At 51.9% G+C, this 26,839-nt stretch overlaps 1 protein-coding gene across 2 annotated transcripts in view; it reads right to left on the reverse strand.

Moving 5' to 3' along the window:
- LOC139235068 (deoxycytidine kinase-like) overlaps positions 1 to 21,694 on the reverse strand; it is a 32,064-nt gene extending 10,370 nt beyond the window's left edge. The window contains exons 1-5 of one of the 2 annotated variants that reach the window (XM_070866200.1): positions 21,487 to 21,694; positions 18,318 to 18,433; positions 7,350 to 7,543; positions 5,365 to 5,512; positions 2,427 to 2,542 (exon numbers count right to left, since the gene is read on the reverse strand). In XM_070866200.1, the coding sequence (XP_070722301.1) occupies positions 2,427 to 2,542; positions 5,365 to 5,512; positions 7,350 to 7,543; positions 18,318 to 18,433; positions 21,487 to 21,568 (656 nt within the window). In that variant the 5' untranslated portion in view covers positions 21,569 to 21,694. Of the gene's footprint in view, positions 1 to 2,426; positions 2,543 to 5,364; positions 5,513 to 7,349; positions 7,544 to 18,317; positions 18,434 to 20,519; positions 20,678 to 21,486 lie in introns of those variants that run through there. The other variant, XM_070866209.1, reaches the window with a different exon arrangement.
- Between the last annotated feature and the right edge of the window lie 5,145 nt (positions 21,695 to 26,839).

Below are 26,839 nucleotides of genomic sequence, written 5' to 3' on the forward strand. Positions count from 1 at the left end.
ACACGATGGGCCAAATGGCCTCCTTCCGCGGTGGAAATTTCTATGGTTCTATGGCCTGGGAGTTTGTCCGGTGTCCTAGCCAATCATCATCATCATCACAGGCAGTCTCTCAAAATCGAGGTGACTGAACAGTCCAATACGGGAGCCACAGTCTCTGTCACAGGTGGGACAGACAGTGGTTGAGGGAAGGGGAGGGTGGGACTGGTTTACCGCACGCTCCTTCCGCTGCCTGCGCTTGGTTTCTGCATGCTCTCGGCGACGAGACTCGAGGTGCTCAGCGCCCTCCCAGATGCACTTCCTCCACTTAGGGTGGTCTTTGGCCAGGGACTCCCAGGTGTCGGTGGGGATGTTGCACTTTATCAGGGAGGCTTTGAGGGTGTCCTTGAAACGTTTCCTCTGCCCACCTTTGGCTCATTTGCCATGTAGGAGTTCCGAGTAGCGCGCTTGCTTTGGGAGTGTCGGGGCATGCGGACCATGTGGCCCTGCCCAGCGGAGCTGGTCGAGTGCGGTCAGTGCTTCAATGCTGGGGATGCTGGGGATGTTGGCCAGGTCGAGGACGCTAACGTTGGTGCGTCTGTCCTCCCAGGGGATTGGAAAGGATCTTGCGGTCAACATGCCAATAAGCAGTCCTCAACCAACAATAAGTCAGCTGATCTTTCACTGTTTTATATGTGAGCCTTTGCTGTGCACAAATTCAGTCGACAGATTGACCGCACAACATCATTGACTTCAAAAAGAATCCATTGGTAGTAAAACCCCTTGGGTTGTCCGAAGGATGTGCAAAGATTGCACTTAAATGCAAATTCCTTCTCAGTCTGTGCCTGCAAAGGTACTGAGTCCTCCTGTCTTCTGTTTTAGTTTCTCCTTTGGCAGCTGTGAGGGAGCAGCGTTGAACACTGTCCAATTAAATTCACAGCGTTAGTCTTAATTAGCTGATGGGAACTAATTGGCTGAGTTACAGGCGACTCCAGAGAAAGATTGACCTAATCTAAGAGTATTCCAGTCTATGCTATACTGCTGCAGCCCACTGGAAACTGGTCCGGATCACCGCTCTACACATTGTGATTAATGCTTTCAAGTGCGTTGGGCTGGATTTTCATTTGGCGGTTTCTCAGGGCGGTAACGGCAGGGGGGGCGGTAATTGTTGCGCCGGGTAATGGTTTGCGACGTGAGCCAATAAATTCTGTTGCTGGGCCCTGAACGTGGGGCAGAGCGCTAAGGGAGGCGTTCCACACCTCTCTCCAGGCCGGCTGAGCATGGGACACTCCCCCGAGTTAAACAGCCGGCCTCGGAGCGCCCTGACAGAGGCCTCCCTGGGAAACATAATCGGCACAGAAAACATTCCCAATACCTTGCTCACCCCACATAACGATAAATCACAAAAATAAAACAAAAAACACCAATCACACTGACCTCGGGCAGTCGTGCCCTCCCTCACCGCCCCCGGGACAGCTCGGACCGCCCGCTTTCTCGGGCGGGGTCACTACGGGGTCAGCGCAAAACAAATGTTGAGCTCGGGACGATAACGGGGGACGGAGCACACCAGCGCGGTCCGGCGCTCCCGGGCAGATTGCTCCGCACCGGTACAAAACCGGCACCGAATGTCCCAGTGGGGCCCTGAAAGCCGCCCGCCCGGGAATCATTTCCAGACCCGTTACCCCCCCCCCCCACTCCATCCCCCGGGGCCCAAACAGGCACAATCGAATGAAAAGTCCAGCCCAGTGAGTGAAGACTGAGTTGAGGCGTTTACTGATTGAGCAGAGCAATGAGCGGGAACAGTATGACCTCAAGGCAGGAGGGAAATTAAGATGGTCACAATCTCAAACAAATCAGAGCAGGGATGGTTAAGGGGGCGATTTAATGGAGGTGTTCAGAATTATGAAGGGTTTTAATCGAGTAGACAGAGAGAAACTGTTCCCACTGGCAGGAGGGTCGGTAACCAGAGGGACACAGATTTAAGGCGATTGGCAAAAGAACCAGAGGGGGAGATGGGGAGAATGTTTTTACGCAGCGAGTTGTTGTGATCGGGAACGCGCTGCCTGAAAGGGCGGTGGGAGCAGATTCAATAGTGACTTTCAAACCGGGAATTGGATAAATACTGGAAAAGGAAAAATGTGCCGGGCTGTGGGGAAAGAGCGGGGTGTAGTGGGACTGATTGGATCGCTCTGTCACAGAGCCGGCACAGGCTCGATGGGCCCAATGGCCTCCTCCTGTGCGTATTATTCTAATTCCTTTTAATGGATTGATATTCCGTCTATCCCAAGACTCCCACTTGCAAACCCCCCACCGCTGCTGTCTTTCCCCCTCTGCCTAGCGTATTTATTTGTTAAGGTCTTGGTTCCGCATTTAATGTAACTGTGATGGTCGCTTAACATTCACACTTCGAAATTCAGACACTCGGCAAAGAAAACTAAATGTAACCTCACTGCGTTGTCCTGTGTTGGAGCCAGCACTCATGTTTGGAGTGAAGCTTCTCCAGATACTCCAGTGGAATTCCCTGCTCTTCCTGCCGACCCCTCAAGATCAGTCTGTTCATACAGTTCTGAAAAGCCAATATAGATATCGAGCATCTTTATTTCCAACAATCAGCGTGGGCAAACTTTTTATTTTCCAAAGTTTTGAAAGTTATATTCTCACTCTCTTCAGAATCCGCCGCCCTCTCCCGCCTAATATCATAAGAACATAAGAACATAAGAATTAGGAACAGGAGTAGGCCATCAGGCCCCTCGAGCCTGCTCCGCCATTCAACAAGATCATGGCTGATCTGGCCGTGGACTCAGCTCCACTTACCCGCCCGCTCCCCGTAACCCTTAATTCCCTTATTGGTTAAAAATCTATCTATCTGTGATTGGAATACATTCAATGAGCTAGCCTCAACTGCTTCCCTGGGCAGAGAATTCCACAGATTCACAACCCTCTGGGAGAAGAAATTCCTTCTCAACTCGGTTTTGAGAAGAAAGAAAGCAAGACTTGGATTTCTATAGCGCGTTTCACGGCCACCTGACGTCGCAAAGCGCTGTACAGCCAATGAAGTCCAATGAAATATCGGGTACCATTCTCCTTCACGCTCTCACCCCTCCACTGGTGCCCGTCCACTGAGTGAACGCGCTTTAAACGTTTCTCCACGAGCTTAAAACAAATCTTCAACTCGGCGTACACCGAGCTCGTCTTTAAACCTCTGAGAACTGGGTTTGGATCCAGACCAAATCTCAAAGGATTAAGCCTTCGGCCCCCGTTGACCACAAGGCCCGATGTGGAATGGGTTTCGGCACATGGACCCAGTAGATGGGGCAAATTAACCCCAAACGGCACTCGGGGACCCTATCCTGCCTCAAAAATGCTCCCCACCCCCGCAAACAAGGTGTCAGCCATGGCTCAGTGGGCAGCACTCACGCCTCTGGGTCAGAAGGTTGTGGGTTCAAGCCCTACTCCAGAGACCTGAGCAGATAAGCCAGGCGAAGACTCTCAGTGCTGTGGTGAGGGAACGCCGTACTGTTTCCAAGATGCTGTCCTTCGGATGAGATTTTAATCTGAGACCTGTATTTTTCCCGAGGGCTCCGTTACTTGTTTTTTTATTGCACCTTTCGGTAGATTACTTGGCTGGCGCGATGGCGTTAGGAAGTGTCTAGTCGTGATATTCCGGGCATCAGGAGTGTTGAGCCAAGCTGGATAGACCAAGGGTCCTTCCCTGCCCTCCATTGTCCAATGTTCATGCATTGTGAGCAGAGTATTGTGGGCGGAGTACTGTGTGGACCAGAGCAGGTTCCCTTCCCTGAAGAACATTTGCGAACAGGTGTTCAATCCAGCAACTTTGCACCGTCCTTTCTCTAATGATAAGGGATTGACAGGGTAGATGCTGAGAGATGTTTCCCCTGGGCTGGAGTGTCTAGAACCAGGGGTCACAATCTCAGGATAAGGGGTCGGCCATTTAAGACAATGAGGAGGAATTTCTTGACAGAAGATGGTGAATCTTTGGAATTCTCTGCTCCCGAGGGCTGTGGAGGCTCAGTCGTTGAGTATATTCAAGGTTGAGATCGATAGATTTTCAGACTCTAGGGGAATTAAGGGATATGGGGATCGGGCGGGAAAGTGGAGTTGAGGTCAAAGATCAGCCATGATCTTATTGAATGGCGGAGCAGGCTCGAGGGGCCGAATGGCTGACTCCTGCTCCTAATTCTTATGTTCTAGTATTATCAGCATCATCATAGGCAGTCCTTCGGAATCGAGGAAGACTTGCTTCCACTCTAAAAGTGAGTTCTCAGGTGACTGAACAGTCCAATACGGGAATTACAGTCTCTGTCACAGGTGGGACAGACATTGGTTGGAGGAAAGGGTGGGTGGGGAGTCTGGTTTGCCGCACGCTCCTTCCGCTGCCTGCGCTTGTTTTCTGCATTCTCTCGGCGATGAGACTCGAGGTGCCCAGCGCCCTCCCGGATGCTCTTCCTCCACTTAGGGCGGTCTTTGGCGAGGGACTCCCAGGTGTCGTTGGGGATGTTGCAATTTATCAGGGAGGCTTTGAGGGTGTCCTTGAAATCTTTGGCTCGTTTGCTGTGTAGGAGTTCCGAGTAGAGTGCTTGCTTTGGGAGTCTCGTGTCGGACATGCGGACAATGTGGCCCTGCCCAGCGGAGCTGATTGAGTGTAATCAGTGCTTCGATGCTGGGGATGTTGGCCTGATCGAGAACACTGATGTTGGTGTGTCTGTCCTACCAGGGGATTTGCAGGATCTCGCAGATGCAGCGTTGGTGATACTTCTCCAGCACTTTGAGGTGTCGTCTGTATAAAGTTCACATCTCTGAGCCATACAGGAGGGCGGGTATCTCTTCTGCCCTGTAGGCCATAAGCTTGGTGTTCTTATTATAACCCATAAATGACCAGATTTATTGAATCATATAGAATAGTACAGATAGAAGGAGGCCATTCGGCCCATCCAGTCCACGCTGGCTCTTTCGAAGAGTGATCCCATCAGTCCCCCTCCCCCCGCCCTTTCCCCACAGCCCGGCAATTGTTTCTCCTGCAGTTACTTATCCAACTCCCTTTTGAAAGCCACAATTGAGTCTGCCTCCACCACCCTCTCAGGCAGCGCATTCCAGATCCTAACCACTCGCTGCGTAAAAATGTTTTTCCTCGTGTCGCCTTTGGTTCTTTTGCCGATCACTTCAAATCTGTATCCTCTGGTCCTCCACCCTTCCACCATTGGAACCAATCTCTCCTTATTTACTCTCTCTAAACCCTTTGTGATTTTAAACACCGAGTTTACTTTCGCCCCCTTGCCCTGACGGGCATGAACTCGCGACCTCTGGCTGACTAGTTCAGCACCATAACCCGCGAGCTCCCAGCCAATCGGACAATCCCAATGGTCTCACCTCAGGTGTTGCTCGCAGGTAGATGATACCATCCAGCTCAATCCTTTTACCGAAGCAGTTGTGTATCCAGCCGTGCCAGTCCTGGTACATGATCCATTCGGTCTCGCTGATGTAATCGGATTCGTACAAGTTACAGGCAAAGACATACCTGTCATTAAAAAAACACAATTCAAAGTAGCTTAGCAATAGTTTGCCATCTGCTGTTGTTGTTGCCAGTGAAAGGGTAACTAAAGGCTGAGATTTATATCATCATCATCATAGGCAGTCCCTCGGAATCGAGGAAGACTTGTTTCCACTCTTAGCATGAGTTCTTAGGTGGTTGAACAGTCCAATACGAGAACCACAGTCTCTGTCACAAGTGGGACAAATAGTCGTTGAAGGTGATATGTCCTTACTACACAATACAAATGCACACGAGGCCCATACTAGAGAGAAGGTCACTCTGTGACCAGTAACCTTTATTTCAGCACTGAAGTGATGAAGGTGGATGGAGCTTCCCCTTTTATACCTGAAAGTCCAGGTTAGGAGTGTCTCCCACAAGTTCACCACCGAGTGGTCAGTGTTCTCACGGTGTATAACTTAGGTCAGTTTATACATAGGTTACAATGACAGTTGAATACATGACAGAAGGAATAATGCCGTGTGTTAGATCTCTTAATTTTCAATGAAATGCAAACTCCGGTTGTAGTTTTAACATAACTTTTATTCTGGCAGCAGCAACAAGCTTTTGGCTAATTGCCAGTTCTTTTGTCTTACTGAGAACACATGGCCAAACATGGCTGTTCCTATACCTGACTCAATTTACAGAAAAAAACGCGCCTTCTTTGACCTTATTGGCTCAATTGATATTCTGTTAACCTTTAATTGGCTCACTACCAAAGGTCCTAAAATGTCAAGTTGATTGATGACTTAATGCAACATGCTCCCACTCACATAGCAGCTCTGACTGGGGGTCTGTTTGAATTCTCTATCACCGTGGGATCTTTTACCCTCACCTGAGAGAGCAGAGGGGCCTCGGTTTAATGTCTCATCCGAGAGACGGCCCATCCGACAGTGCAGCGCTCCCTCAGTACTGCCCCTCCAATAGTGCGGCGCTCCCTCAGTACTGCCCCTCCGACAGTGTGGTACTCCCTCAGTACGGCCCCTCCGACAGTGCGGCGCTCCCTCAGTACTGCACTGAGAGTGTCAACCTAGATATTTGTGCTGAAGTCTCTGGAGTGGGATTTGAACCCACAACCTCTGACTCAGAGGCGAGATTGCTGCCCACTGAGCCACAGCTGACACCATGTATTACTTTACTCAGTCTGTGGGACAGGATGGGCCGCAGTGGCCTCCTTCCATGCCGTAAATTTCTATGATTCTGTGATTCTATGAAATGATTAAAGCCTCACACGAGGAGGCGTGTGAAATGCTATAGGTGCCTCATTACAAGCAGAGGTGCAGGGGCCCGCGAGCAGTGTGGAGACACTTCAGGGAGCAGGGCGACTGGATTGGACATCACCAAAATCCAGGTCGGTGATTGGAGCTTGGGCAGGTACAGCAGGAGCAGCGAGGTCGGGGCGAAGGAGCGGCGAGAGATTGTAGAGCAACGTGATCGGGGCCCAGGAGAGGCGAGGGCCCAGGGGCAGCATGGACCAGCCCACACTGCGATATGTGAGCGCACTAGATCCGCACAGCAGAGCTGGTCTCCAGTTGTCCTGGTTAACCCTTGCCACTGGACCAAGACCTGGCTCTGTCAAGCCTGTGTGGTGGCTGGTGTGCAAAGAAATCCACGCACAGGCATCTTCCACCCTTCAGGATGTAGTTCGGGGTCTGGAATATTAGGTCCTTCATTGAAACACCTGTGAACTCACCCCTTTTTGGCGTGGAAGCAAGTCATACTCGATACGAGGGACTGCCTATGAGGAAGTATGATTCTACGATTGTATGAAATGATTAGAGAATCACTCGAGGAGACGTTTGAAATGCTGTAGGTGCCCCATTACCTGTCACTGTACAGAGATCGCTCGAAGAACTGCACTGGCCGGGGGGATTCTTTCGCCTTGTCGCTGAGAGAGTTGAGCTGTGACCGCACTCTGCTTAGACAGGCGTAATTCTGGAAGGTGTAGGACCAGCGCTCGGGCTTATCGTACATCATTTGCAGGAGGTTCCCGCCGCTTTTCTGAGATGCCGTGAGTTCCTTCAACACACAAGCACGTGGAGTTTGATAGAAGCCAATGCGACCATTCGTCACGAGGAAAAAACAACAGCAAAAAAGCAACGGCTTTATGAAACGTTCTTCACAAACTGAGTCCACACAGGTCCAGAGCCCCCCCCCCCCCCCCAGCTAGGCCCCACTTCACCGCCCCCCCCCAGCTAGGCCCCACTGCACCGCCCCCCCCAGCTAGGCCCCACTGCACCGCCCCCCCAGCTAGGCCCCACTGCACCGCCCCCCCAGCTAGGCCCCACTGCACCGCCCCCCCCAGCTAGGCCCCACTGCACCGCCCCCCCTAGCTAGGCCCCACTGCACCCCCACACAGCTAGGCCCCACTGCACCCCGACACAGCAGGGCTCCACTGCACCCCCACACAGCTAGGCCCCACTGCACCCCCACACAGCTAGGCCCCACTGCACCCCCACACAGCTAGGCCCCACTGCAGCCCCACACAGCTAGGCCCCACTGCACCCCACCCCCCAGCTAGGGCCCACTGCACCCCCACACAGCTGGGCCCCACTGCACTCCACACAGCTAGGCCCCACTGCACCCCACACAGCTGGGCCCCACTGCACCCCACACAGCTAGGCCCCACTGCACCCCCACACAAAAGGTTACTGCAGAAGATAAAGGTACGCAGAGTCAGAGGAAATGTATTAGCATGGATAGAGAATTGGCTGGCGAACAGAAAGCAGAGAGTCGGGATAAATGGGTCCTTTTCAGGTTGGAAATCAGTGGTTAGTGGTGTGCCGCAGGGATCGATGCTGGGACCACAACTGTTTACAATATACATAGATGACCTGGAAGAGGGGACAGAATGTAGTGTAACAAAATTTGCAGATGACACAAAGATTAGTGGGAAAGCGAGTTGTGTAGAGGACACAGAGAGGCTGCAAAGAGATTTAGATAGGTTAAGTGAATGGGCTAAGGTTGGCAGATGGAATACAATGTCGGAAAATGTGAGGTCATCCACCTTGGGGGAAAAAAAGCAGTAAAAGGGAATATTATTTGAATGGGGAGAAATTACAACATGCTGCGGTGCAGAGGGACCTGGGGGTCCTTGTGCATGAATCCCAAAAAGTTAGTTTGCAGGTGCATCAGGTAATCAGGAAGGCGAATGGAATGTTTGCCTTCATTGCGAGAGGGATGGAGTACAAAAGCAGGGAGGTCCTGCTGCAACTGTATAGGGTATTGGTGAGGCCGCACCTGGAGTACTGCGTGCAGTTTTGGTCACCTTACTTAAGGAAGGATATACTGGCTTTGGAGGGGGTACAGAGACGATTCACTAGGCTGATTCCGGAGATGAGGGGGTTACCTTATGATGATAGATTGAGTAGACTGCGTCTTTACTCGTTGGAGTTCAGAAGGATGAGGGGTGATCTTTTAGAAACATTTAAAATAATGAAAGGGAAAGACAAGATAGAGGCAGAGAGGTTGTTTCCACTGGTCGGGGAGACTAGAACTAGTGGGCACAGCCTCAAAATACGGGGGAGCCAATTTAAAACCGAGTTGAGAAGGAATTTTTTCTCCTAGAGGTTTGCGAATCTGTGGAATTCTCTGCCCAAGGAAGCAGTTGAGGCAAGCTCATTGAATGTATTCAAATCACAGATAGATAGATTTTTAACCAATAAGGGAATTAAGGGTCACGGGGTGCGGGCGGGTAAGTGGAGCTGAGTCCACGGCCAGATCAGCCATGATCTTGTTGAATGGCGGAGCAGGCTCGAGGGGCTAGATGGCCTACTCCTGTTTCTAATACTTATGTTCTTATGTTCTTATGTTGACACAGCTAGGCCCCACTGCACCCCCACACTGCTGGGCCAGCTCGAGAGATGGCAACCATGGATCATCATTTCTCCTCTCGGAGTTGCCATCTTTCGGATGAGACGCTAAACCGAGGCCCCATCTGCCCCCTCAGGTGGACAGTAAAGATCACACTTTTCACTACGTAGCACTATCCCAGGTGTCCTGTGGCCAATATTTATCCCTCAATTAACATAACAAAAACAGATTATCTGGTCATGCTCACATTGCTGTGTGTGGGAGCTTGCTGTGCGCGGTTTGGCTGCCGTGTTTCCTACATTACAACAGTAACCACACTCCATTCATTGGGTGAAAGGCGCTATATAAATGCAAATCTTTCATGTTTTCCCCCAGTGCACAGTGACAGGAAGCAGAGATTTAAAGTAATTGGTAGAAGGATTAGAGGGGAGCTAAGGAGAATATTTTTCACCCAGAGGGTGGTAGATAATATGTGCTTACTATACAGTATAAATGCACACGAGGCCCATACTTGAGAGAAGGTCACTCTGTGACCAGTTACCTTTATTACCAAGACCTCAAGTGATGAAGGTGGGTGGAACTTCCCCTTTTATACCTGAAAGTCCAGGTTAGGAGTGTCTCCCACAAGTTCACCCCCTTGTGGTCAATGTTCATAAGGTGAACAACTTAGGTCAGATTATATATGGGTTACAATGATAGTTGAATACATGACATCACCTCCCCCCCAAAGTCTTATTGGGATCACAGGTTGAGTCTCTCTGGTGGTTTACGCTCCCTTGTAGAGCGCCTGAGTTGGAGCTCCGGTTGTTGGGCGCTGGCCTGAGTGTCTGCTGTTTGCGGTGCCTCACGCCTGTCCAGACTGCCCACAGTGACTGGGCTCTCCTCCACTTGGTTCGATCACCTGTGGTGGAGTGAACTCTACGCCGTGTTCTTCCTCTGCTTCTTCTATGGGGTTGCTAAACCTCCTTTTAGTTTGATCCACGTGTTTGCGACAGATTTGTCCATTGGTAAGTTTAACTACCCAAACCCTATTCCCCACTTTGGCAATCACAGTGCCTGCAAGCCATTTGGGCCTTGCAGAGTAATTAAGGACAAAAACAGGGTCGTTGACATCAATACATCGCGCCCTCGCATTCCTGTCATGGTAGTCACATTGTGACCGACGCCTGCCCTCAACAATTTCTTTCATAGTAGGGTGTATAAGGGATAACCTGGTTTTGAGCGTCCTTTTCATTAGCAGCTCTGCGGGTGGAACCCCTGTGAGTGAGTGTGGTCAGGATCTACTGGCCAACAGGAGACGTGATAAGCAGCTTTGTAGGGAACCCCCTTGGATTCTGAGCATCCCCTGTTTGATTATCTGCACTGCTCATTCCGCCTGGCCGTTTGAGGCCGGCTTGAACGGTGCCGTTCTGACATGGTTGATTCCATTGCCTGCCATGCAGTCCTGGAATTCAGTGCTTGTGAAGCACGGGTCATTGTCGCTGACCAAGACATCCGGTAGACCATGGGCGGCGAACATTGCCCGTAGACTTTCTACCGTGGCAGAGGATATGCTTGAATTTAAAATGTCACACTCGATCCATTTGGAGTAGGCGTCTACTACAACCAAAAACATTTTTCCCATGAAGGACCTGCGTAGTCCATGGCTTGGCAGGCCAGGACCAAGGGCTAAGGGGTCTTCCCTGGGTGCGTTGCCCAACTGAGCACACGTGTTGCACCTGCGAACACAAAGTTCCAGATCTGCGTCTATCCCTGGCCACCAAACGTGTGACCTGGAAATGGCCTTCATCATGACAATGCCCGGGTGCTCATTGTGAAGTTCTCTGATAAACACCTCTCTGCCCATCTGGGGCATGACTACTCGGTTTCTCCACAGTAGGCAATCAGCCTGAATCGAGAGCTCATCCTTGCGCCGATAAAACGGTTTAAATTCCTCAGGGCATGCCCCGTACGTGGCTGCCCAGTCCCCATTCAGGACACATTTCTTAACTAAAGACAGCAACGGGTCTTTATTTGTCCAGACTTTAATCTGACGGGCTGTCACAAGTGAGCCTTCGCTTTCGAAAGCTTCAACAGCTATGACCATCTCAGCATCATGCTCAGTTGCCCCCTCAGTGCTGGCTAGTGAGAGCCTGCTGTGTGCATTGGCGCAGTTTTCAGTACCCGGTCTGTGCCGAATTGTATAATCATAGGCGGCTAACGTAAGTGCCCACCTCTTTACGCGGGCCGATGCATTTGCATTTCTGGCCTTGTTGTCGGCCAAAAGGGACGTTCAGGGTTTGTGATCTGTCTCCAGCTCAAATTTCCTGCCAAACAGGTACTGGTGCATTTTTTATACTGCATATACACATGCTAGCGCTTCCTTTTCTACCATCCCGTAACCCCTTTCTGCCCGGGACAGACTCCTGGAGGCATAAGCTACCGGCTGTAACTGACCATTGGCATTCACATGCTGTAACACACACCCGACACCATAGGACGATGCATCGCACGTTAAAACAAGTTTCTTACATGGGTCATATAACGTTAACAGAGTGTTGGAACATAACAAATTGCGTGCTCTATCAAAAGCCCTTTCCTGGCTGTCCCCCCAGACCTATTCGCGACCTTTGCGTAGGAGCACGTGTAGCGGCTCTAGCAGCGTGCTCAATTTAGGAAGAAAGTTACCAAAATAGTTCAAGGGCCCCAGGAACGAATGCAGCACCGTCGTGTTACGGGGTCTGGGTGCTCTCTGAATCGCTTCCGTTTTGGACGCAGTAGGGCTGATCCCGTCTGCTGCTACCCTCCTCCCCAGGAATTCTACCTCTGGAGCTAGGAAGACGCACTTCGCCTTTTTCAGTCGCAGACCTACCCGGTCCAGTCTGCGTAGCACTTCCTCCAGGTTGTGGAGGTGTTCTTCAGTATCGTAACCCGTGATGAGGATGTCGTCTTGAAAAACCACCGTCCTTGGAATCGTCCTTGAGGAGCTTTTCCATATTTCGTTGAAAGATCGCAGCGGCCGAACGAATCCCAAACGGACATCTGTTATACTCAAACAACCCCTTGTGTGTCATGATGGTGGTCAGCTTCTTCGACTCACTCGCCAGCTCCTGGGTCATGTAAGCTGAGGTCAGGTCCAATTTTGAAAAAAGTTTGCCACCGGATAGCGTCGCAAAGAGATCCTCCGCTCTTGGTAGCGGGTACTGGTCTTGGAGTGACACCCGATTGATGGTGGCCTTGTAATCGCCACATATCCTGACCGACCCATCCACCTTGAGCACTGGTACGATCGGGCTCGCCCAGTCACTGAATTCGACTGGCGAGATGATGCCTTCCCTCAGCAGGTGGTCCAATTCGCCTTCTATCTTTTCCCGCATCACGTACGGCACCGCTCTGGCCTTGTGGTGTACTGGTCTGGCGTCCGGGTTTATGTGAATCACTACCTTGGCCCCCTTGAAAGTGCCGATGCCGGGTTGAAATAATGAGTCAAATTTGTCCAGGACCTGTGAGCCTGATACTCGCTCCACAAAAGAAATTGCATTGACATCGCCCCATTTCCAGTTCATGACAGCAAACCAACTCCTCCCCAGCAGTGCGTGACCGTCCCCCGGGACAATCCAGAGTGGCAACCTGTTCTCCGAATCTTTGTGGGTCATGACTACCGTGGCGTTGCCTAGCACCGGAATGATCTCCTTTGTATATATCCGTAGCTGTGCGTCAATCGGCAATAATTTTGGCCTCCTGGCCTTGGACACCCACAACCTTTCGAACTGTTTGATACTCATCAGGGACTGGTTGGCCCCCGTGTCTAGCTCCATTAATACTGGGATGCCATTGAGGAGCACTTTCATCATTATCGGTGGTGTCCTGGTATAGGAACTGTATTTGTGCTCCACATGAACTCGCTGAACTTCAGCTTCCAACGATTTCCCCCAATATTCATTTGGCCTCGTAAGGCTTACATCGGGCCCGTCCTCCTCGTACATCAATCTGGCTGCAGGCTTCCTGCACATAAGCACCAAGTGACCACTGACGTTGCAGTTTCTGCAGGTATATTGCTGATACCTGCAAGCTCTGGCTGGGTATTTGCCTCCAAACCTCCAGCATGAGCTGGAGGCCCCGTTGTTGGAAACAAACGGTCCATTACCAGTCGATCGTCTCTGACTGTCTCTGTAACTGTCTTTAAGCGCACCATTAACCGGTGTTGATGGCCCCATTACTGGCCGCATTGTCCATTGCGCTGGCGTGAATCGCCGTTCAGCTAGCCATTGTCTCTGTTGAATTCCCCCTTTGGGTTCGACTACATTTGGGGCATGTTCGATTGCCGTTGTCTGCCTAGAGAACTGTGTGCCGCGTTAACAATGTTGACTCCCTGGTCGTTTGTCGCATTTGAGCCAAGATTTTTGTCATACATCATTCTGGTCTCTTCCTCCCCTGAGATAAATGTCTGGGCTATCAGAGCCGCCGCTTCCAAGGTCAAGTCTTTGGTCTCAATCAGTTTCCTGAAAACCCCAATGTGCCCGATGCCCTCAATAAAAAAAGTCTCGCAGCATCTCGGCTCCGCATGCATCTGTGAACTTACATAGGCTCGCCAGTCGCCGGAGGTCTGCCACGAAGTCTGGAACACTTTGCCCTTCTCGCCGCCGGTGCGTGTAAAACCGGTGTCTCGCCATGTGCATGCTGCTCGCCGGTTTAAGGTGTTCCCCGATCAACTTACTGAGCTCTTCGAACGTCTTGTCCACCGGCTTCTCTGGTACTAGAACTTCCTTCATCAGGGAGTACGTTCTGGATCCACAAACCGTCAGGAGGTGAGCCCTGCGTTTGTCGGCCGAATCCTGTCCCAACCATTCCTTAGTGACAAAACTTTGCTGTAGTCTCTCAATAAAGTCGTCCCAATCATCACCAACACAGTACCTCTCTTCTGTGCTGTTAGTGGCCATGCTCGCGTGGTTTAAATCCCAGTTTCTCATCGCCAATGATATGTCCTTACTATACAGTACACGAGGCCCATACTTGAGAGAAGGTCACTCTGTGACCAGTTACCTTTATTACCAAGACCTCAAGTGATGAAGGTGGGTGGAGCTTCCTCTTTTATACCTGAAAGTCCAGGTTAGGAGTGTCTCCCACAAGTTCACCCCCTTGTGGTCAATGTTCATAAGGTGTACAACTTAGGTCAGCTTATACATGGGTTACAATGATAGTTGAATACATGACAGTGGGGGTCTGGAACTCACGGCCTGAAAGGGTGGTAGAGGCAGAAACCCTCACCACATTTAAAAAGTACTTGGATGTGCCGTAACCTAAAGGGCTTCGGACTGAGAGCTGGAAAGTGGGATTAGGCTGGGTAGCTCTTTGTCGGCCGGCACGGACACGATGGGCCGAAATGGCCTCCTTCCGTGCTGTAAATTTTTGTGATTCTATGACACTGGGAAGGAGGTCACAACAGAGCTAGGGCTCCAACACGGATGCTCGAAGTCTCCCCACACTCTCCCTCTCCCCACACTCTCCCTCTCCCCACCCTCTCCCCACACTCTCGCTCTCCCCACACTCTCCCTCCCCGCACACACTCCCCACACTCTCCCTCTCCCCACACTCTCCCCACACTCTCTCTCTCCCCACACTCTCCCCACACTCTCCCTCTCCCCACACTCTCCCTCTCCCCACACTCTCCCTCCCCGCACACACTCCCCACACTCTCCCTATCCCCACCCTCTCCCCACACTCTCCCTCTCCCCACCCTCTCCCCACACTCTCCCTCTCCCCACACTCTCCCCACACTCTCCCTCTCCCCACACTTTCCCTCTCCCCACACGCTCCCTCTCCCCACCCTCTCCCTCTCCCCACACTCTCCCTCCCCGCACACTCTCCCTCTCCCCACACTCTCCCTCTCCCCACACACTCCCCACACTCTCCCTCTCCCCACACTCTCCCCACACTCTCCCTCTCCCCACACTCTCCCCACACTCTCCCTCTCCCCACATTCTCCCCACACTCTCCCTCTCCCCACACTCTCCCCACACTCTCCCTCTCCCCACACTCTCCCTCTCCCCACACTCTCTCTCTCCCCACACTCTCCCTCATGGAAGGGAAGCACAGACGAGAGAGTGACTGCAGTGCAGGATTTCCCCGTACATTATAAAGTGAATTACCCGTACGGAACAACGTTGCAGAGGTCTCTGGCAGGGGATCTGATTCAGCGCTATTCCACAGTCACTGAACCCACACCACCTGTTACAGGACAGCCTGGACAAAGCACAGCTGCTGATACAGGACCAGCCGACAGGTGGATCCAACATTGCAGGCACAATGGGCCAGTGGGTAGTTGCTCTGTATATTTGCTGATGCCCCACCTTGCTGGTTATTGGTAGTGCAGGATCAGAGCACACTTCTGCTGTACAGCGATGTAGCTGCCCATATTGCTTAAACTCGCGGCCTCTCCCACCTAGAAGGACAAGGGCAGCAGGCCCATGGGAACACCACCACCTCCACGTTCCCCTCCCAGTCACACACCATCCTGACTTGGAAATATATTGGCCATTCCTTCATCGTCGCTGGGTCACAATCCTGGAACTCCCTCCCTAACAGCACTGTGGGAGCACCTTCACCACACGGACTGCAGCGGTTCAAGAAGGCGGCTCACCACCACCTTCTCAAGGGGCAATTAGGGATCGGCAATAAATGCTGGACTTGCCAGCGACGCCCACATACCAGAGAAGTTTTGCAAATTTCCAGCTGCCTTCTATTCGCTCTTATTTCATCTAAATTTGATGTGAAGTGTGACATTATTTCTGAGTCTGATCAATACTCTTAAAACCTTTCTTTCCTGCTGAATGTCCTGGCGCTTAAAACATTCCTCAGCCCCCACAGTGGTCTTGCTGGGACAGGAAGAGACCATTCAGCCCCTCGAGCCTGTCCCGCCATTCAATCCGATTATGGCTGATCTGTACCTTAACTCCATTGACCCACCTTGGTGCCATGACCCTTAACACCCTTACCCAACAAAAAGCTAACCTCAGTTTTGACATTTCCAATTGCCCCTCCCCCAGCCTCAGCAGCGTTTTGGGGGAGAGAGTTCCAGATTCCCAGCACCCTTTATGTGAAGAAGTGCTCCCTGACATCACCCTGAACGGCCGGGCTCTAATTTTAAGGTGACGCCCCCTTGTTCTGGACTCCCCCCACCAGGGGGAATAGTTTCTCTCGATCGACCCCATCAACTCCTTTAATCATCGCAAACACCTCGATTAGATCGCCCCTTAATCTTCCACACTCGAGGGAACACAGCCCAGTCTGTGCCACCTGTCCTCGGGATTTAACCCTCTATGCTCCGATTGATGGGTGCGATCATCACCGGCTGAAGCTCATAGTAACCCAGCAAGCAGCAGAACCAGATGTGGGTCTGTTATAATTTGATAACACTGTTCAGCGTTTGTAAACCGAGGTCAAGACCTCCTCTATAATACCGCCATCACCAACAATTTACACTGAGGTTCCCTGAGTTACTCAGTCAACTAAAAGAGAAAACTTGTCACGGTCAGTACATAAGAAATAGGAGCAGGAGTCGGCCATTCGGCCCATCAAGCCTGCTCCACCATTCAATATGATCATGGCTGATCTTCTACCTCAACTCCAATAAAGAAAGATTTGCATTTCTATAGCGCCTTTCATAACCTCCAGACGTCCCAAAGCGCTTTACAGCCAATGAAATACTTTTTGGAGTGTATTCACTGTTGTAATGTGGAAACGCAGCAGCCAATTTGCGCACAGCAAGCTCCCACAAACAGCAGTGAGGTAATGACCAGATAATCTGTTTTTGTAATGTTGATTGAGGGATAAATATTGGCCCCAGGACACCGGGGATAGCTCCCCTGCTCTTCTTCAAAATAGTGCCATGTGATCTTTTACATCCACCTGAGAGAGCAGACAGAGCCTTGGGTTAATGTCTCATCCGAAAGACGGCACCTCTGACAGTGCGGCGCTCCCTCAGTAATGCTCCTGCAACAGTGCAGTGCTCCCTCAGTACTGCCCCTCCGACAGTGCAGCGCTCCTTCAGTACTGCCCCTCCGACAGTGCGGCGCTCCCTCAGTACTGCCCCTCCCACAGTGCAGTGCTCCCTCAGTACTGCCCCTCCGACAGTGAGCCGCTCCCTCAGTACTGCCCCTCCGACAGTGCGGCGCTCCCTCAGTACTGCCCCTCCCACAGTGCGGTGCTCTCTCAGTACTGCCCCTCCGACAGTGCGGTGCTCCCTCAGTACTGCCCCTCCGACAGTGCGGCGCTCCCTCAGTACTGCCCCTCCGACAGTGCGGAGCTCCCTCAGCACTTCCCCTCCGACAGTGCGGCGCTCCCTCAGTACTGCCCGTCCGACAGTGCGGCGCTCCCTCAGTACTGCCCCTCCGACAGTGCGGCGCTCCCTCAGTACTGCCCCTCCGACAGTGCGGCGCTCCCTCAGTACTGCCCCTCCGACAGTGCGGCGCTCCCTCAGTACTGCCCCTCCGACAGTGCGGCGCTCCCTCAGTACTGCTCCTCCGACAATGCGGCGCTCCCTCAGTACTGCCCCTCCGACAGTGCGGCGCTCCCTCAGTACTGCCCCTCCGACAGTGCGGCGCTCCCTCAGTACTGCCCCTCCGACAGTGCGGTGCTCCCTCAGCACTGCCCCTCCGACAGTGCGGTGCTCCCTCAGCACTGCAGTGGGAGTGACAACCTAGATGTTTGTGCTCAAGTCCCTGGAGTGGGACTTGAACCCACAACCTTCTGACTCAGAGGTGAGAGTGCTGCCCACTGAGCTACGACGGACACGTTCCTGCCCAATCCCCATATCCCTCGAATCCCTTACTGTGCAAGAATCTGTCGATCTCCGAACTGAATATACTAAACGACTGGGCCTCCACAGCCCTCTGGGGCAGAGAGTTGCGAAGATTCACCACCCTCTGAGTGAAGAAATTCTCCCGGTCTCGGTCCTAAATGGCCGAGCCCAGTAGGTGGATAAATGTGAACAATGTCTTACCTCAGAATCCTCTCTCTCGGTTTGCACGTTACACCAGCGGGCAATGGGTTCGGGCACAACATCCCATTCCTCACTCACTCGCCCCAATATCTGAACCAACGTTGATTTGCCAGCAGCTGTAAATATAGTTTAAAACAACAATCGATGTAACAGTTCCTTATTTAAACACACAATTCAAAGGGAAAATTTAACTGAATGGCCTCCTCCTTTGTTGGCAAGGAGATATTTTCAGGGTTTTTGGGGAAAGAGCAGGGGGAGTGGCACTGATTGGATCGCTCTGTCACAGAGCCAGCACAGGCTCGATGGGCCCAATGGCCTTCTCCTGCACTTATATGATTCAGTGATCTCTCCGGAGTTTAATCTTTCATTAAGAATTAATTTTAGAAAGTGCCGAGCTTAAGTAACTGGTGCAGCCATAACAACAGCTTATATTTATCGAAGGTCTTTAACGTGTATAAACTATCCCAAGGTGCTTCCCAGGAGCAAATATCAGACAAACGTTGGCACTGAGCCACCTGAAGAGGTATCAGGACAGGTGACTAAAAGCTTTGGCAGAGAGGTAGGTTTTAAGGAGCATCTTAAAGGAGGAGAGAGACAGGCGGAGAGGTTTAGGGAGGGAGTTCCAGAGCTTGGGGCCCAGGCAGCTGAAGGCACAGCCAACAATGGTGGAGCGATTATAATCAGGGATACGCAACAGGCCAGAATTAGAGAAGCACAGAGATCTCGGGGCGTATTAGGGCTGGAGGAGGTTACAGAGATAGGGAGGGGGGGCGAAGAAGAGAATGAGAATTTTAAATTCAAGGCGTTGCCGGACCGGGAGCCGATGTAGGTCAGCGAGCACAGGGGGTGATGGGTGAGCAGGACTCGGTGTGAGTTAACACATGGGGCAGCGAGCACAGGGGGTGATGGGAGAGCGGGACTTGGTGCGGGTTAGGACACGGGTCAGCGAGCACAGAGGGTGATGGGTGAGCGGGACTCGGTGTGAGTTAGGACACGGGGCAGCAAGCACAGGGGGTGATGGGTGAACGGGACTCGGTGCGAGTTAGGATACGTGGCAGCGAGCACAGGGGGTAATGGATGAGCGGGACTGGGTGTGAGTTAGGACACAGGGCAGTGAGCACAGGGGGTGATGGGTGAGCAGGACTGGGTGTGAGTTAGGACACGGGGCAGTGAGCACAGGGGGTGATGGGTGAGCAGGACTGGGTGTGAGTTAGGACACGTGGCAGTGAGCACAGTGGGTGATGGGTGAGCGGGACTGGGTGTGAGTTAGGACACGGGGCAGTGAGCACAGGGGGTGATGGGTGAGTGGGACTGGGTGTGAGTTAGGACACGGGGCAGTGAGCACAGGGGGTGATGGGTGAGTGGGACTTGGTGCGAGTTAGGACACGGGGCAGTGAGCACAGGGGGTGATGGGTGAGCGGGACTAGGTGCGAGTTAGGACACGCAGCGTGCTTGGAGTGTTGTCGGGCTGGAGGATGTGTGTGGGTCAATCTCACTCCTTAGGGTCCATTTACCCAGTGAGGGAGAGTGGGCAGACATAAGTAATATCTGAGGTTCTGCTTATTTTCACAAGTTTAATTTAAAGAAAAGACCTTGGGGTAGAAATCCGGTCATTTAGCGCCCCTGGAACGTGTGGGAACAGGGCGCTAAAGGGCTTGGAATGCGAGCGCTGGCATTCAATGTGCTGGTGTCAGTGGTGCTGAGTGGTATCGCCCAAAAGCGTCCGCGCCTGTCATGTGGGCAACCTTCATGTAACTGTAACCTTCATACAACTGTAACCTTCATACAACTGTAACCTTCATGTAACTGTAACCTTCATGTAACTGTAACCTTCATACAACTGTAACCTTCATACAACTGTAACCTTCATGTAACTGTAACCTTCATACAACTGTAACCTTCATACAACTGTAACCTTCATGTAACTGTAACCTTCATACAACTGTAACCTTCATACAACTGTAACCTTCATGTAACTGTAACCTTCATACAACTGTAACCTTTATACAACTGTAACCTTCATACAACTGTAACCTTCATACAACTGTAACCTTCATGTAACTGTAACCTTCATACAACTGTAACCTTCATACAACTGTAACCTTCATACAACTGTAACCTTCATGTAACTGTAACCTTCATGTAACTGTAACCTTCATGCAACCACACTGTACACTGTATATATGTCCTGGAAATGCACACCTTGACCACAGGGGGTGAACCTGTGGGAGAAACTCCTCATCTGGGCACTCAGTTATTTAAAGGGAGGTCCCACGCAGGGTCATCACTCGTAAAGAAAGGTCACGCAGCGACCGTGTCTGCAATACATGCCTCGTGTGATTCAGTAGCAAGGTGCATGGACACTACAGCGCCGGTGTGCAACGCCCCTAGTATCGACAGCGCGATGACTTTTGTTCCGCGCTGAACCCCTGTGGCACGCCCTAGTGGCGGCGCCTGGGAAAGCGGAGGGTCCGAGCTTGTCCCGGCGGCTGTGAGGGAAGGAACGACTGCCCGAGGTCAGTGTGATTGGTTTTTATATTTTTATTTTTGGCGATTTATCTTTATGTGGGGTGAGCAAGTTATCGAGAAAGTTTATTGTGGTGTTTTTGCCGATTATTGTTTTTCCCCCAGGGAGGCGTCTCTCAGGGCGTTCCGAGTCCGGCTGTTTAGCTTGGGGATTGTCCCACGCTCAGCCGGCCTAGTGCCCTGAGAGGGGTGTGTAACGCCTCCCTTAGTGCTCCGCCCCAGCTGCCCAATTTTGCGGCTTCCGACGCAAACCATTTCCCGGCGCCAAATTTACCGCCCCGCTGCCGTTACCGCGTCCCCCAAACCGATTTTCCAGCCGCTGGTGTTTTTGAAACAAAGCAGTGTTTTATAGGGAGGGACTGCCCCTTTAAATGCAAGGCAGATTAAACTTTGACGCACACGCCTCACTCGTATGCGACTAAAATGCGACAAGAGGAATTATTACTAACAACCCCCGCTAACAATGCAGGCGAATGCAAAGAGGGATTAGGTTGCAGACAGCAGCTGGTGTGTGTGTGTGCGTGTGTGTGTGTGTGTGTAGCTGTCCCGGGGGCCAGGGGGCAGGACTGCTTCAGCCTGTGCCGTGTTCAAAGCAGCTCCATTGTGCGGGATATGTCAAAAAGCCCCCCCCTCCATCACTCACCTATATTCCCCTCGATGGAAACTTTCCTGGCTGTGATGTTGTAGGAATGAGCACGGCTGCGTTTGCTAGGATGGTTGGCCATGGCGTGTGCTAGTGGGCTCTGAGCAGTGGCGTGTCGGAGGTGATTTTAACCTCTCTCTCTCTCTCTCTCTCTTCCCCCTTCTCTCTCTCTCTCTCTCTTGTCACTCAGTGCAATCCAGCTGGCTAAGTGAGAGCTAGAGACAGGAAGTACTCTCTCTCTCATTCACTCATTCATTCATTCATTCTGCACCAGCGCTGTGTGTGTGGGATCAGTCGCTTCAGGAACTCATTGCAACGGTTTTGCAAACAGCTCCCCCAACCCCCACTAATTAATTTTCACTTCTGAAACGGGTGACAACAGATGTTCCAACTCGCACTCATTTCTGCAAAACTGATCTGCTTCTGAGAAAAACACATTGCCAGCTGGGGTTCTCCTTCGAGAAGGTTCAGTGGAGATTTAATAGTGGGTTTTTCACAATTGTGAAGGGTTTCGATATTTTGGCAGGGGTTCGACACTGACCCCACTCATAAGAACATAAGAAATAGGAGCAGAAGGCCATACGGCCCATCGAGCCTGCTCCGCCATTTAATACGATCATGGCTGATCCGATCATGGACTCAGCTCTACTTCCCTGCCCGCTCTCCATAACTCCTTATTCCTTTATCGTTTAAGAAACTGTCTATTTCTGTCTTAAATTTATTCAATGTCCCAGCTTCCACAGCTCTCTGAGGCAGCAAATTCCACAGATTTACAATCCTCTGAGAGAAGAAATTTCTACTCATCTCAGTTTTAAATGGGCGGCTCCTTATTCTAAGATCATGTCCTCTAGTTCTAGCCTGTCCATGTCCTTTTGCAGATTTTTTGTGCTGTTTCAGTGCGCTGTCCCTTTAACTGCGTGCGCGCCCCGTTCAAATTATCACGCCTGCGCGATTTCTCCCGTGTAATAGCCAGTGAGCAGCCTGCGCGGGACCTCCAGAACGCTGCCCGGCCTCACAGCTTAACGGGAACGCTGGGGATCAGTAACCACAGGGCACAGAGGCAAAATAACCAGAGGGGAAGGTGAGGAGAATTTTTTTTTTACGCAGCGAGTATATAGCGCCTTTCACAACTTCAGTGCTTTACAACCGATGAAGTACTTTTGAAGTGTAGTCACAGCGTTAAGGCGGAATGAGCTGCCTGAAAGGGCGGTGGGAGCAGATTCAAGAGTAACTTTCAAAGAGGGAATTGGATAGATAATTGGAAATGTGCCGGGCTGTGGGGAAAGAGCGGGGGGGGGGGTGGGACTGATTGGATCGCTCTGACACAGAGCCGGCACAGGCAAGGTGGGCCCAATGGCCTCCTTCTGTGCCGTGTGGTTCTATGGGGTTGAATTTGTCCCGTTTTATGGTCCTGCTAGTGCCTCCAGGGGGCGCTAATGGGGCACAAGACAGTTTTCTCCCGGGGGAGGGGGGGGGGGGTGGGTACCGCTTCCTGGGAAATTACCCGGGAGTTTGCGGAGGGGCTGTCACGGCAGGACGCGCGCCCCTGCGTTCGCACTCCAGGCCGCCGCGCAAACGGCGATGATGTCATCGGCGTGCGCGCCAACCCCTCACCGCTCCACGAGGGGAAATTGCCCCGCGGGTCGCGAAGCTGGGCCGACAGCCGCTCCCAGGGCGGTGCTTAAAGGGGAAGGGCGCCAGCGCTCCGAGCTGCCATCTTTATTTGCCGGACGATTCTCGGGTCGGCTTGAGGATGGCGGGCCTAGCGAGGTCCGGCCCACCATCGTGTAGCCCTGGCTCTCCGTCGTGGGGGTGGGGGGGCCTGGTCGTACACTGCCCTGGGGGCCCAGTGGGGGCTGTCAGAATCCCGTGCAGAGTGCGCAGCGGCCTGCCCCTTTAACCGAAGGGGGAAGGGCGTTGAAGCACGTCGGCGCCACGTGGAAGATCCGCGTAGCGCTCGACTCCCCGCCCCAGTCGCGCCCCGGTTACTGCCCCCTAAGGAAGTAAACCTTCTCAGGGGCGGGAAGCACAATTCAGCGGGATGTGGGGCCGCGACCTCTGCACCAGACGCTAAAGGTTCCGGACCCAGAAGGTTACCGCCCCCAATTGGGGCGGGGGGCAATTGTCCCCCTAACTCTGTTCAAAATGTGCTTTCAGGTGAGGCATTTAAACTGAGTTCCCTCTGTCATCATTGGGTGAATTAAGAATATCTTGTGGTATTTATTTGAAGAATTGGGGGGGTTCTCCCAGCATCCTGGCCAACATTCCCCCCGAACGCCACCGGTACACATTAGCTCCTGACCCACTTGCCGTGCCAGGTCTCGCTGTCTATAGCGTTTGGCCATTTGTCTGCAAAGCAAAACACTGTCTGCATTTCAAAAGTAATTCAGGGCTTCCAAAGTGCCGTGGGATGTCCTGAGAGCTTGAAAGGTTCTACATAAATTCAAATGTATTCTCTCTTTCTTACAAAGCACATTCACTGAAGACTGAAAGAACAAACAACCAAGTTGAAAGTTACAATATTGCCTTGGTTATACTTAATCGTAAGCTTTTCCCAAACTCGGCTGCCCCGTGTCCTAACTTGCACCAAGTCCCACTCACCCATCACCCGCTGTGCTCACTGCCCCCGTGTCCTAACTCACACCGAGTCCCGCTCACCCATCACCCCCTGTGCTCACTGCCCCGTGTCCTAACTTGCACCAAGTCCCGCTCACCCATCACCCTCTGTGCTCACTGCCCCCGTGTCCTAACTCACACCCAGTCCCGCTCACCCATCACCCCCTGTGCTCACTGCCCCGTGTCCTAACTCGCACCCAGTCCCGCTCACCCATCACCCACTATGCTCGCTGCCCCGTGTCCTAACTCGCACCGAGTCCCGCTCACCCATCACCCCCTGTGCTCGCTGACCTACACTGGCTCCCAGTTAAGCAACGCTTCAATTTCAAAATTCTCATCCTTGTTTTCAAATCCCTCCATGGCCCTCACCCCCCAGAGTACTGCGTACAGTTTTGGTCTCCGTATTTAAGGAAGGATATACTTGCATTAGAGGCTGTTCAGAGATGGTTCACTAGGTTGATTCCTGAGATGAAGGGGTTGATTTATGAGGATAGGTTGAGTAGGTTGTGCTTCTACTCATTGGAGCTCAGAAGAATGAGAGGTGATCTCGTATAAGATAATGAGGGAGCTCGACAAGGTGGATGCAGAGAGGATGTTTCCACTCATAGGGGAAACTAAAACTAGGGAACATAGGGCTAGAACCTCCACTTTTTTTGCATGCTTAACGCCCACTTAATGCCCATTTTACCGCTGAAATGGTGTATAACACCTATATATCGCCCATTTAGCCACAAAATGGAAACTGGCGGGCATTTTCTGGAAACTTATCGCCGAGCGTTACTTTCCCCATGTGTGTAACGCCGGGAAAAAACATGACCACCCGGCCACTTTTTTGGGGCGGAATCATCAGAATGGGCGAAATCAACGGCCATAATATCGGCCAGCGATACTTTCCGCACGGATTTAACGCCGAGATTCAATATTAACGCCTGCCCACTTTTTATCATCGTAAAGATCACATTTACCGAAACTAGCTGCCATGAGATCGGCCAGCGTCACTTTCACCACCTCGCACACATATCACCCACAATATCGCTCGCCCAAAAAAACACCCAGAAAAAGTGGCACTAACCGGAACTAACCACAGCGTTATGGCCACCATGTTGTAGATCACATGTCGTGCCCTTTAAAAGGCTGCTGTGCTTCAACCTCGGGGGAGTTCGGATGTACTCTGTGCGTTGTTGGAGTTGATGCGAACATCTCTAAAAACATCTTGATCATACTATCACCGAATGGAATTGAATAGGTGTCTTCGTCGGGACATTCCTTCTTTGTGACCAATCGGTGGAAAACAGAGAGTTGCCGCAATGGGGCCTGTCCTTTCTCACCCTCTTTTGGTGACCAATTACATGCAACAGACTCGAGATCACCGAAGGTATGCTCCACTGCATTATGTGCCCAATGTAAGATGTGTCAGACAGATGAGGAGGATCAGATGTTACAGCCCCGGCAAGCACAAGGAGAAGCATTCTTACCTCGACTTGCCCAACACCACCTGCCTTCGGAGTCTGCGCTTCCACAAAGAGGTTATCACTGAGGTATGCCAGCTGATAAGGGCAGATCTGCAGCCTGCCAGCACCATCAGTACTGCAATGTCCGTCGAGATCAAAGTCACCGCGGCACTGTCATTCTATGCCTCGGGTTCTTTTCAGGCCACAGCTGGAGACATTTGCGGACTTTCTCAGCATGCCACACATTGCTGCATTAGACAGGTCACTGAAGCCCTGAACACATGCAGGAGAGACTTGTTCAGCTTCCCTATAACCAGGGAGGCACAGAGTGCGAGGGTTCTAGGATTCTCCAGAATTGCAAACTTCCCCAAGGTGCAGGGAGCAATAGATTGTACGCACATCGCGATGCGGGCACCTTTTCAGGATGCAGAGGTTTTCAGGAACCACAAGGGATTCCACTCCCTGAATGTCCAACTGGTTGTCGACCACCAGCAAATTATAGTGGCAGTGAATGCTCAATTTCCGGGCAGCATCCACTGTCATTGTAACCCATGTATAAGCTGACCTAAGTTGTACACCTTGAGAAAATTGACCACAAGGGGGTGAACTTGTGGGAGACACTCCTAACCTTGACTTTCAGGTATAAAAGGGAAAGCTCCACCCACCTTCATCACTTGAGGTCTTGGTAATAAAGGTAACTGGTCACAGAGTGACCTTCTCTCAAGTATGGGCTCGTGTGCATTTATACTGTATAGTAAGGACATATCATTGGCGACGAGAAACTGGGATTTAAACCACGCGAGCATGGCCACTAGCAGCACAGAAGAGAGGTACTGTGTTGGTGATGATTGGGACGACTTTATTGAGAGACTACAGCAAAGATTTGTCACTAAGGAATAGATGGGACAGGATTCGGTCGACAAACGCAGGGCTCACCTCCTGACGGTTTGTGGATCCAGAACGTACTCCCTGATGAAGCACCTTCTAGCGCCAGAGAAGCCGGTGGACAAGACATTCGAAGAGCTCAGTAAGTTGATCGGGAAACACCTTAAACCGGCGAGCAGCATGCACATGGCAAGACACCGGTTTTACACACACCGGCGGCGAGAAGGGCAAAGTGTTCCAGACTTCGTGGCAGATCTCCGGCAACTGGCGAGCCTATGTAAGTTCACAGATGCATGCAGAGCGGAGATGCTGCAAGACTTTTTTATTGAGGGCATCGGGCACACTGGGGTTTTCAGGAAACTGATTGAGACCAAAGACTTGACCTTGGAAGCGGCGGCTCT

This window comes from Pristiophorus japonicus, chromosome 2 (genome assembly GCF_044704955.1).
Source record: "Pristiophorus japonicus isolate sPriJap1 chromosome 2, sPriJap1.hap1, whole genome shotgun sequence".
Lineage (NCBI taxonomy): Eukaryota > Metazoa > Chordata > Chondrichthyes > Pristiophoridae > Pristiophorus > Pristiophorus japonicus.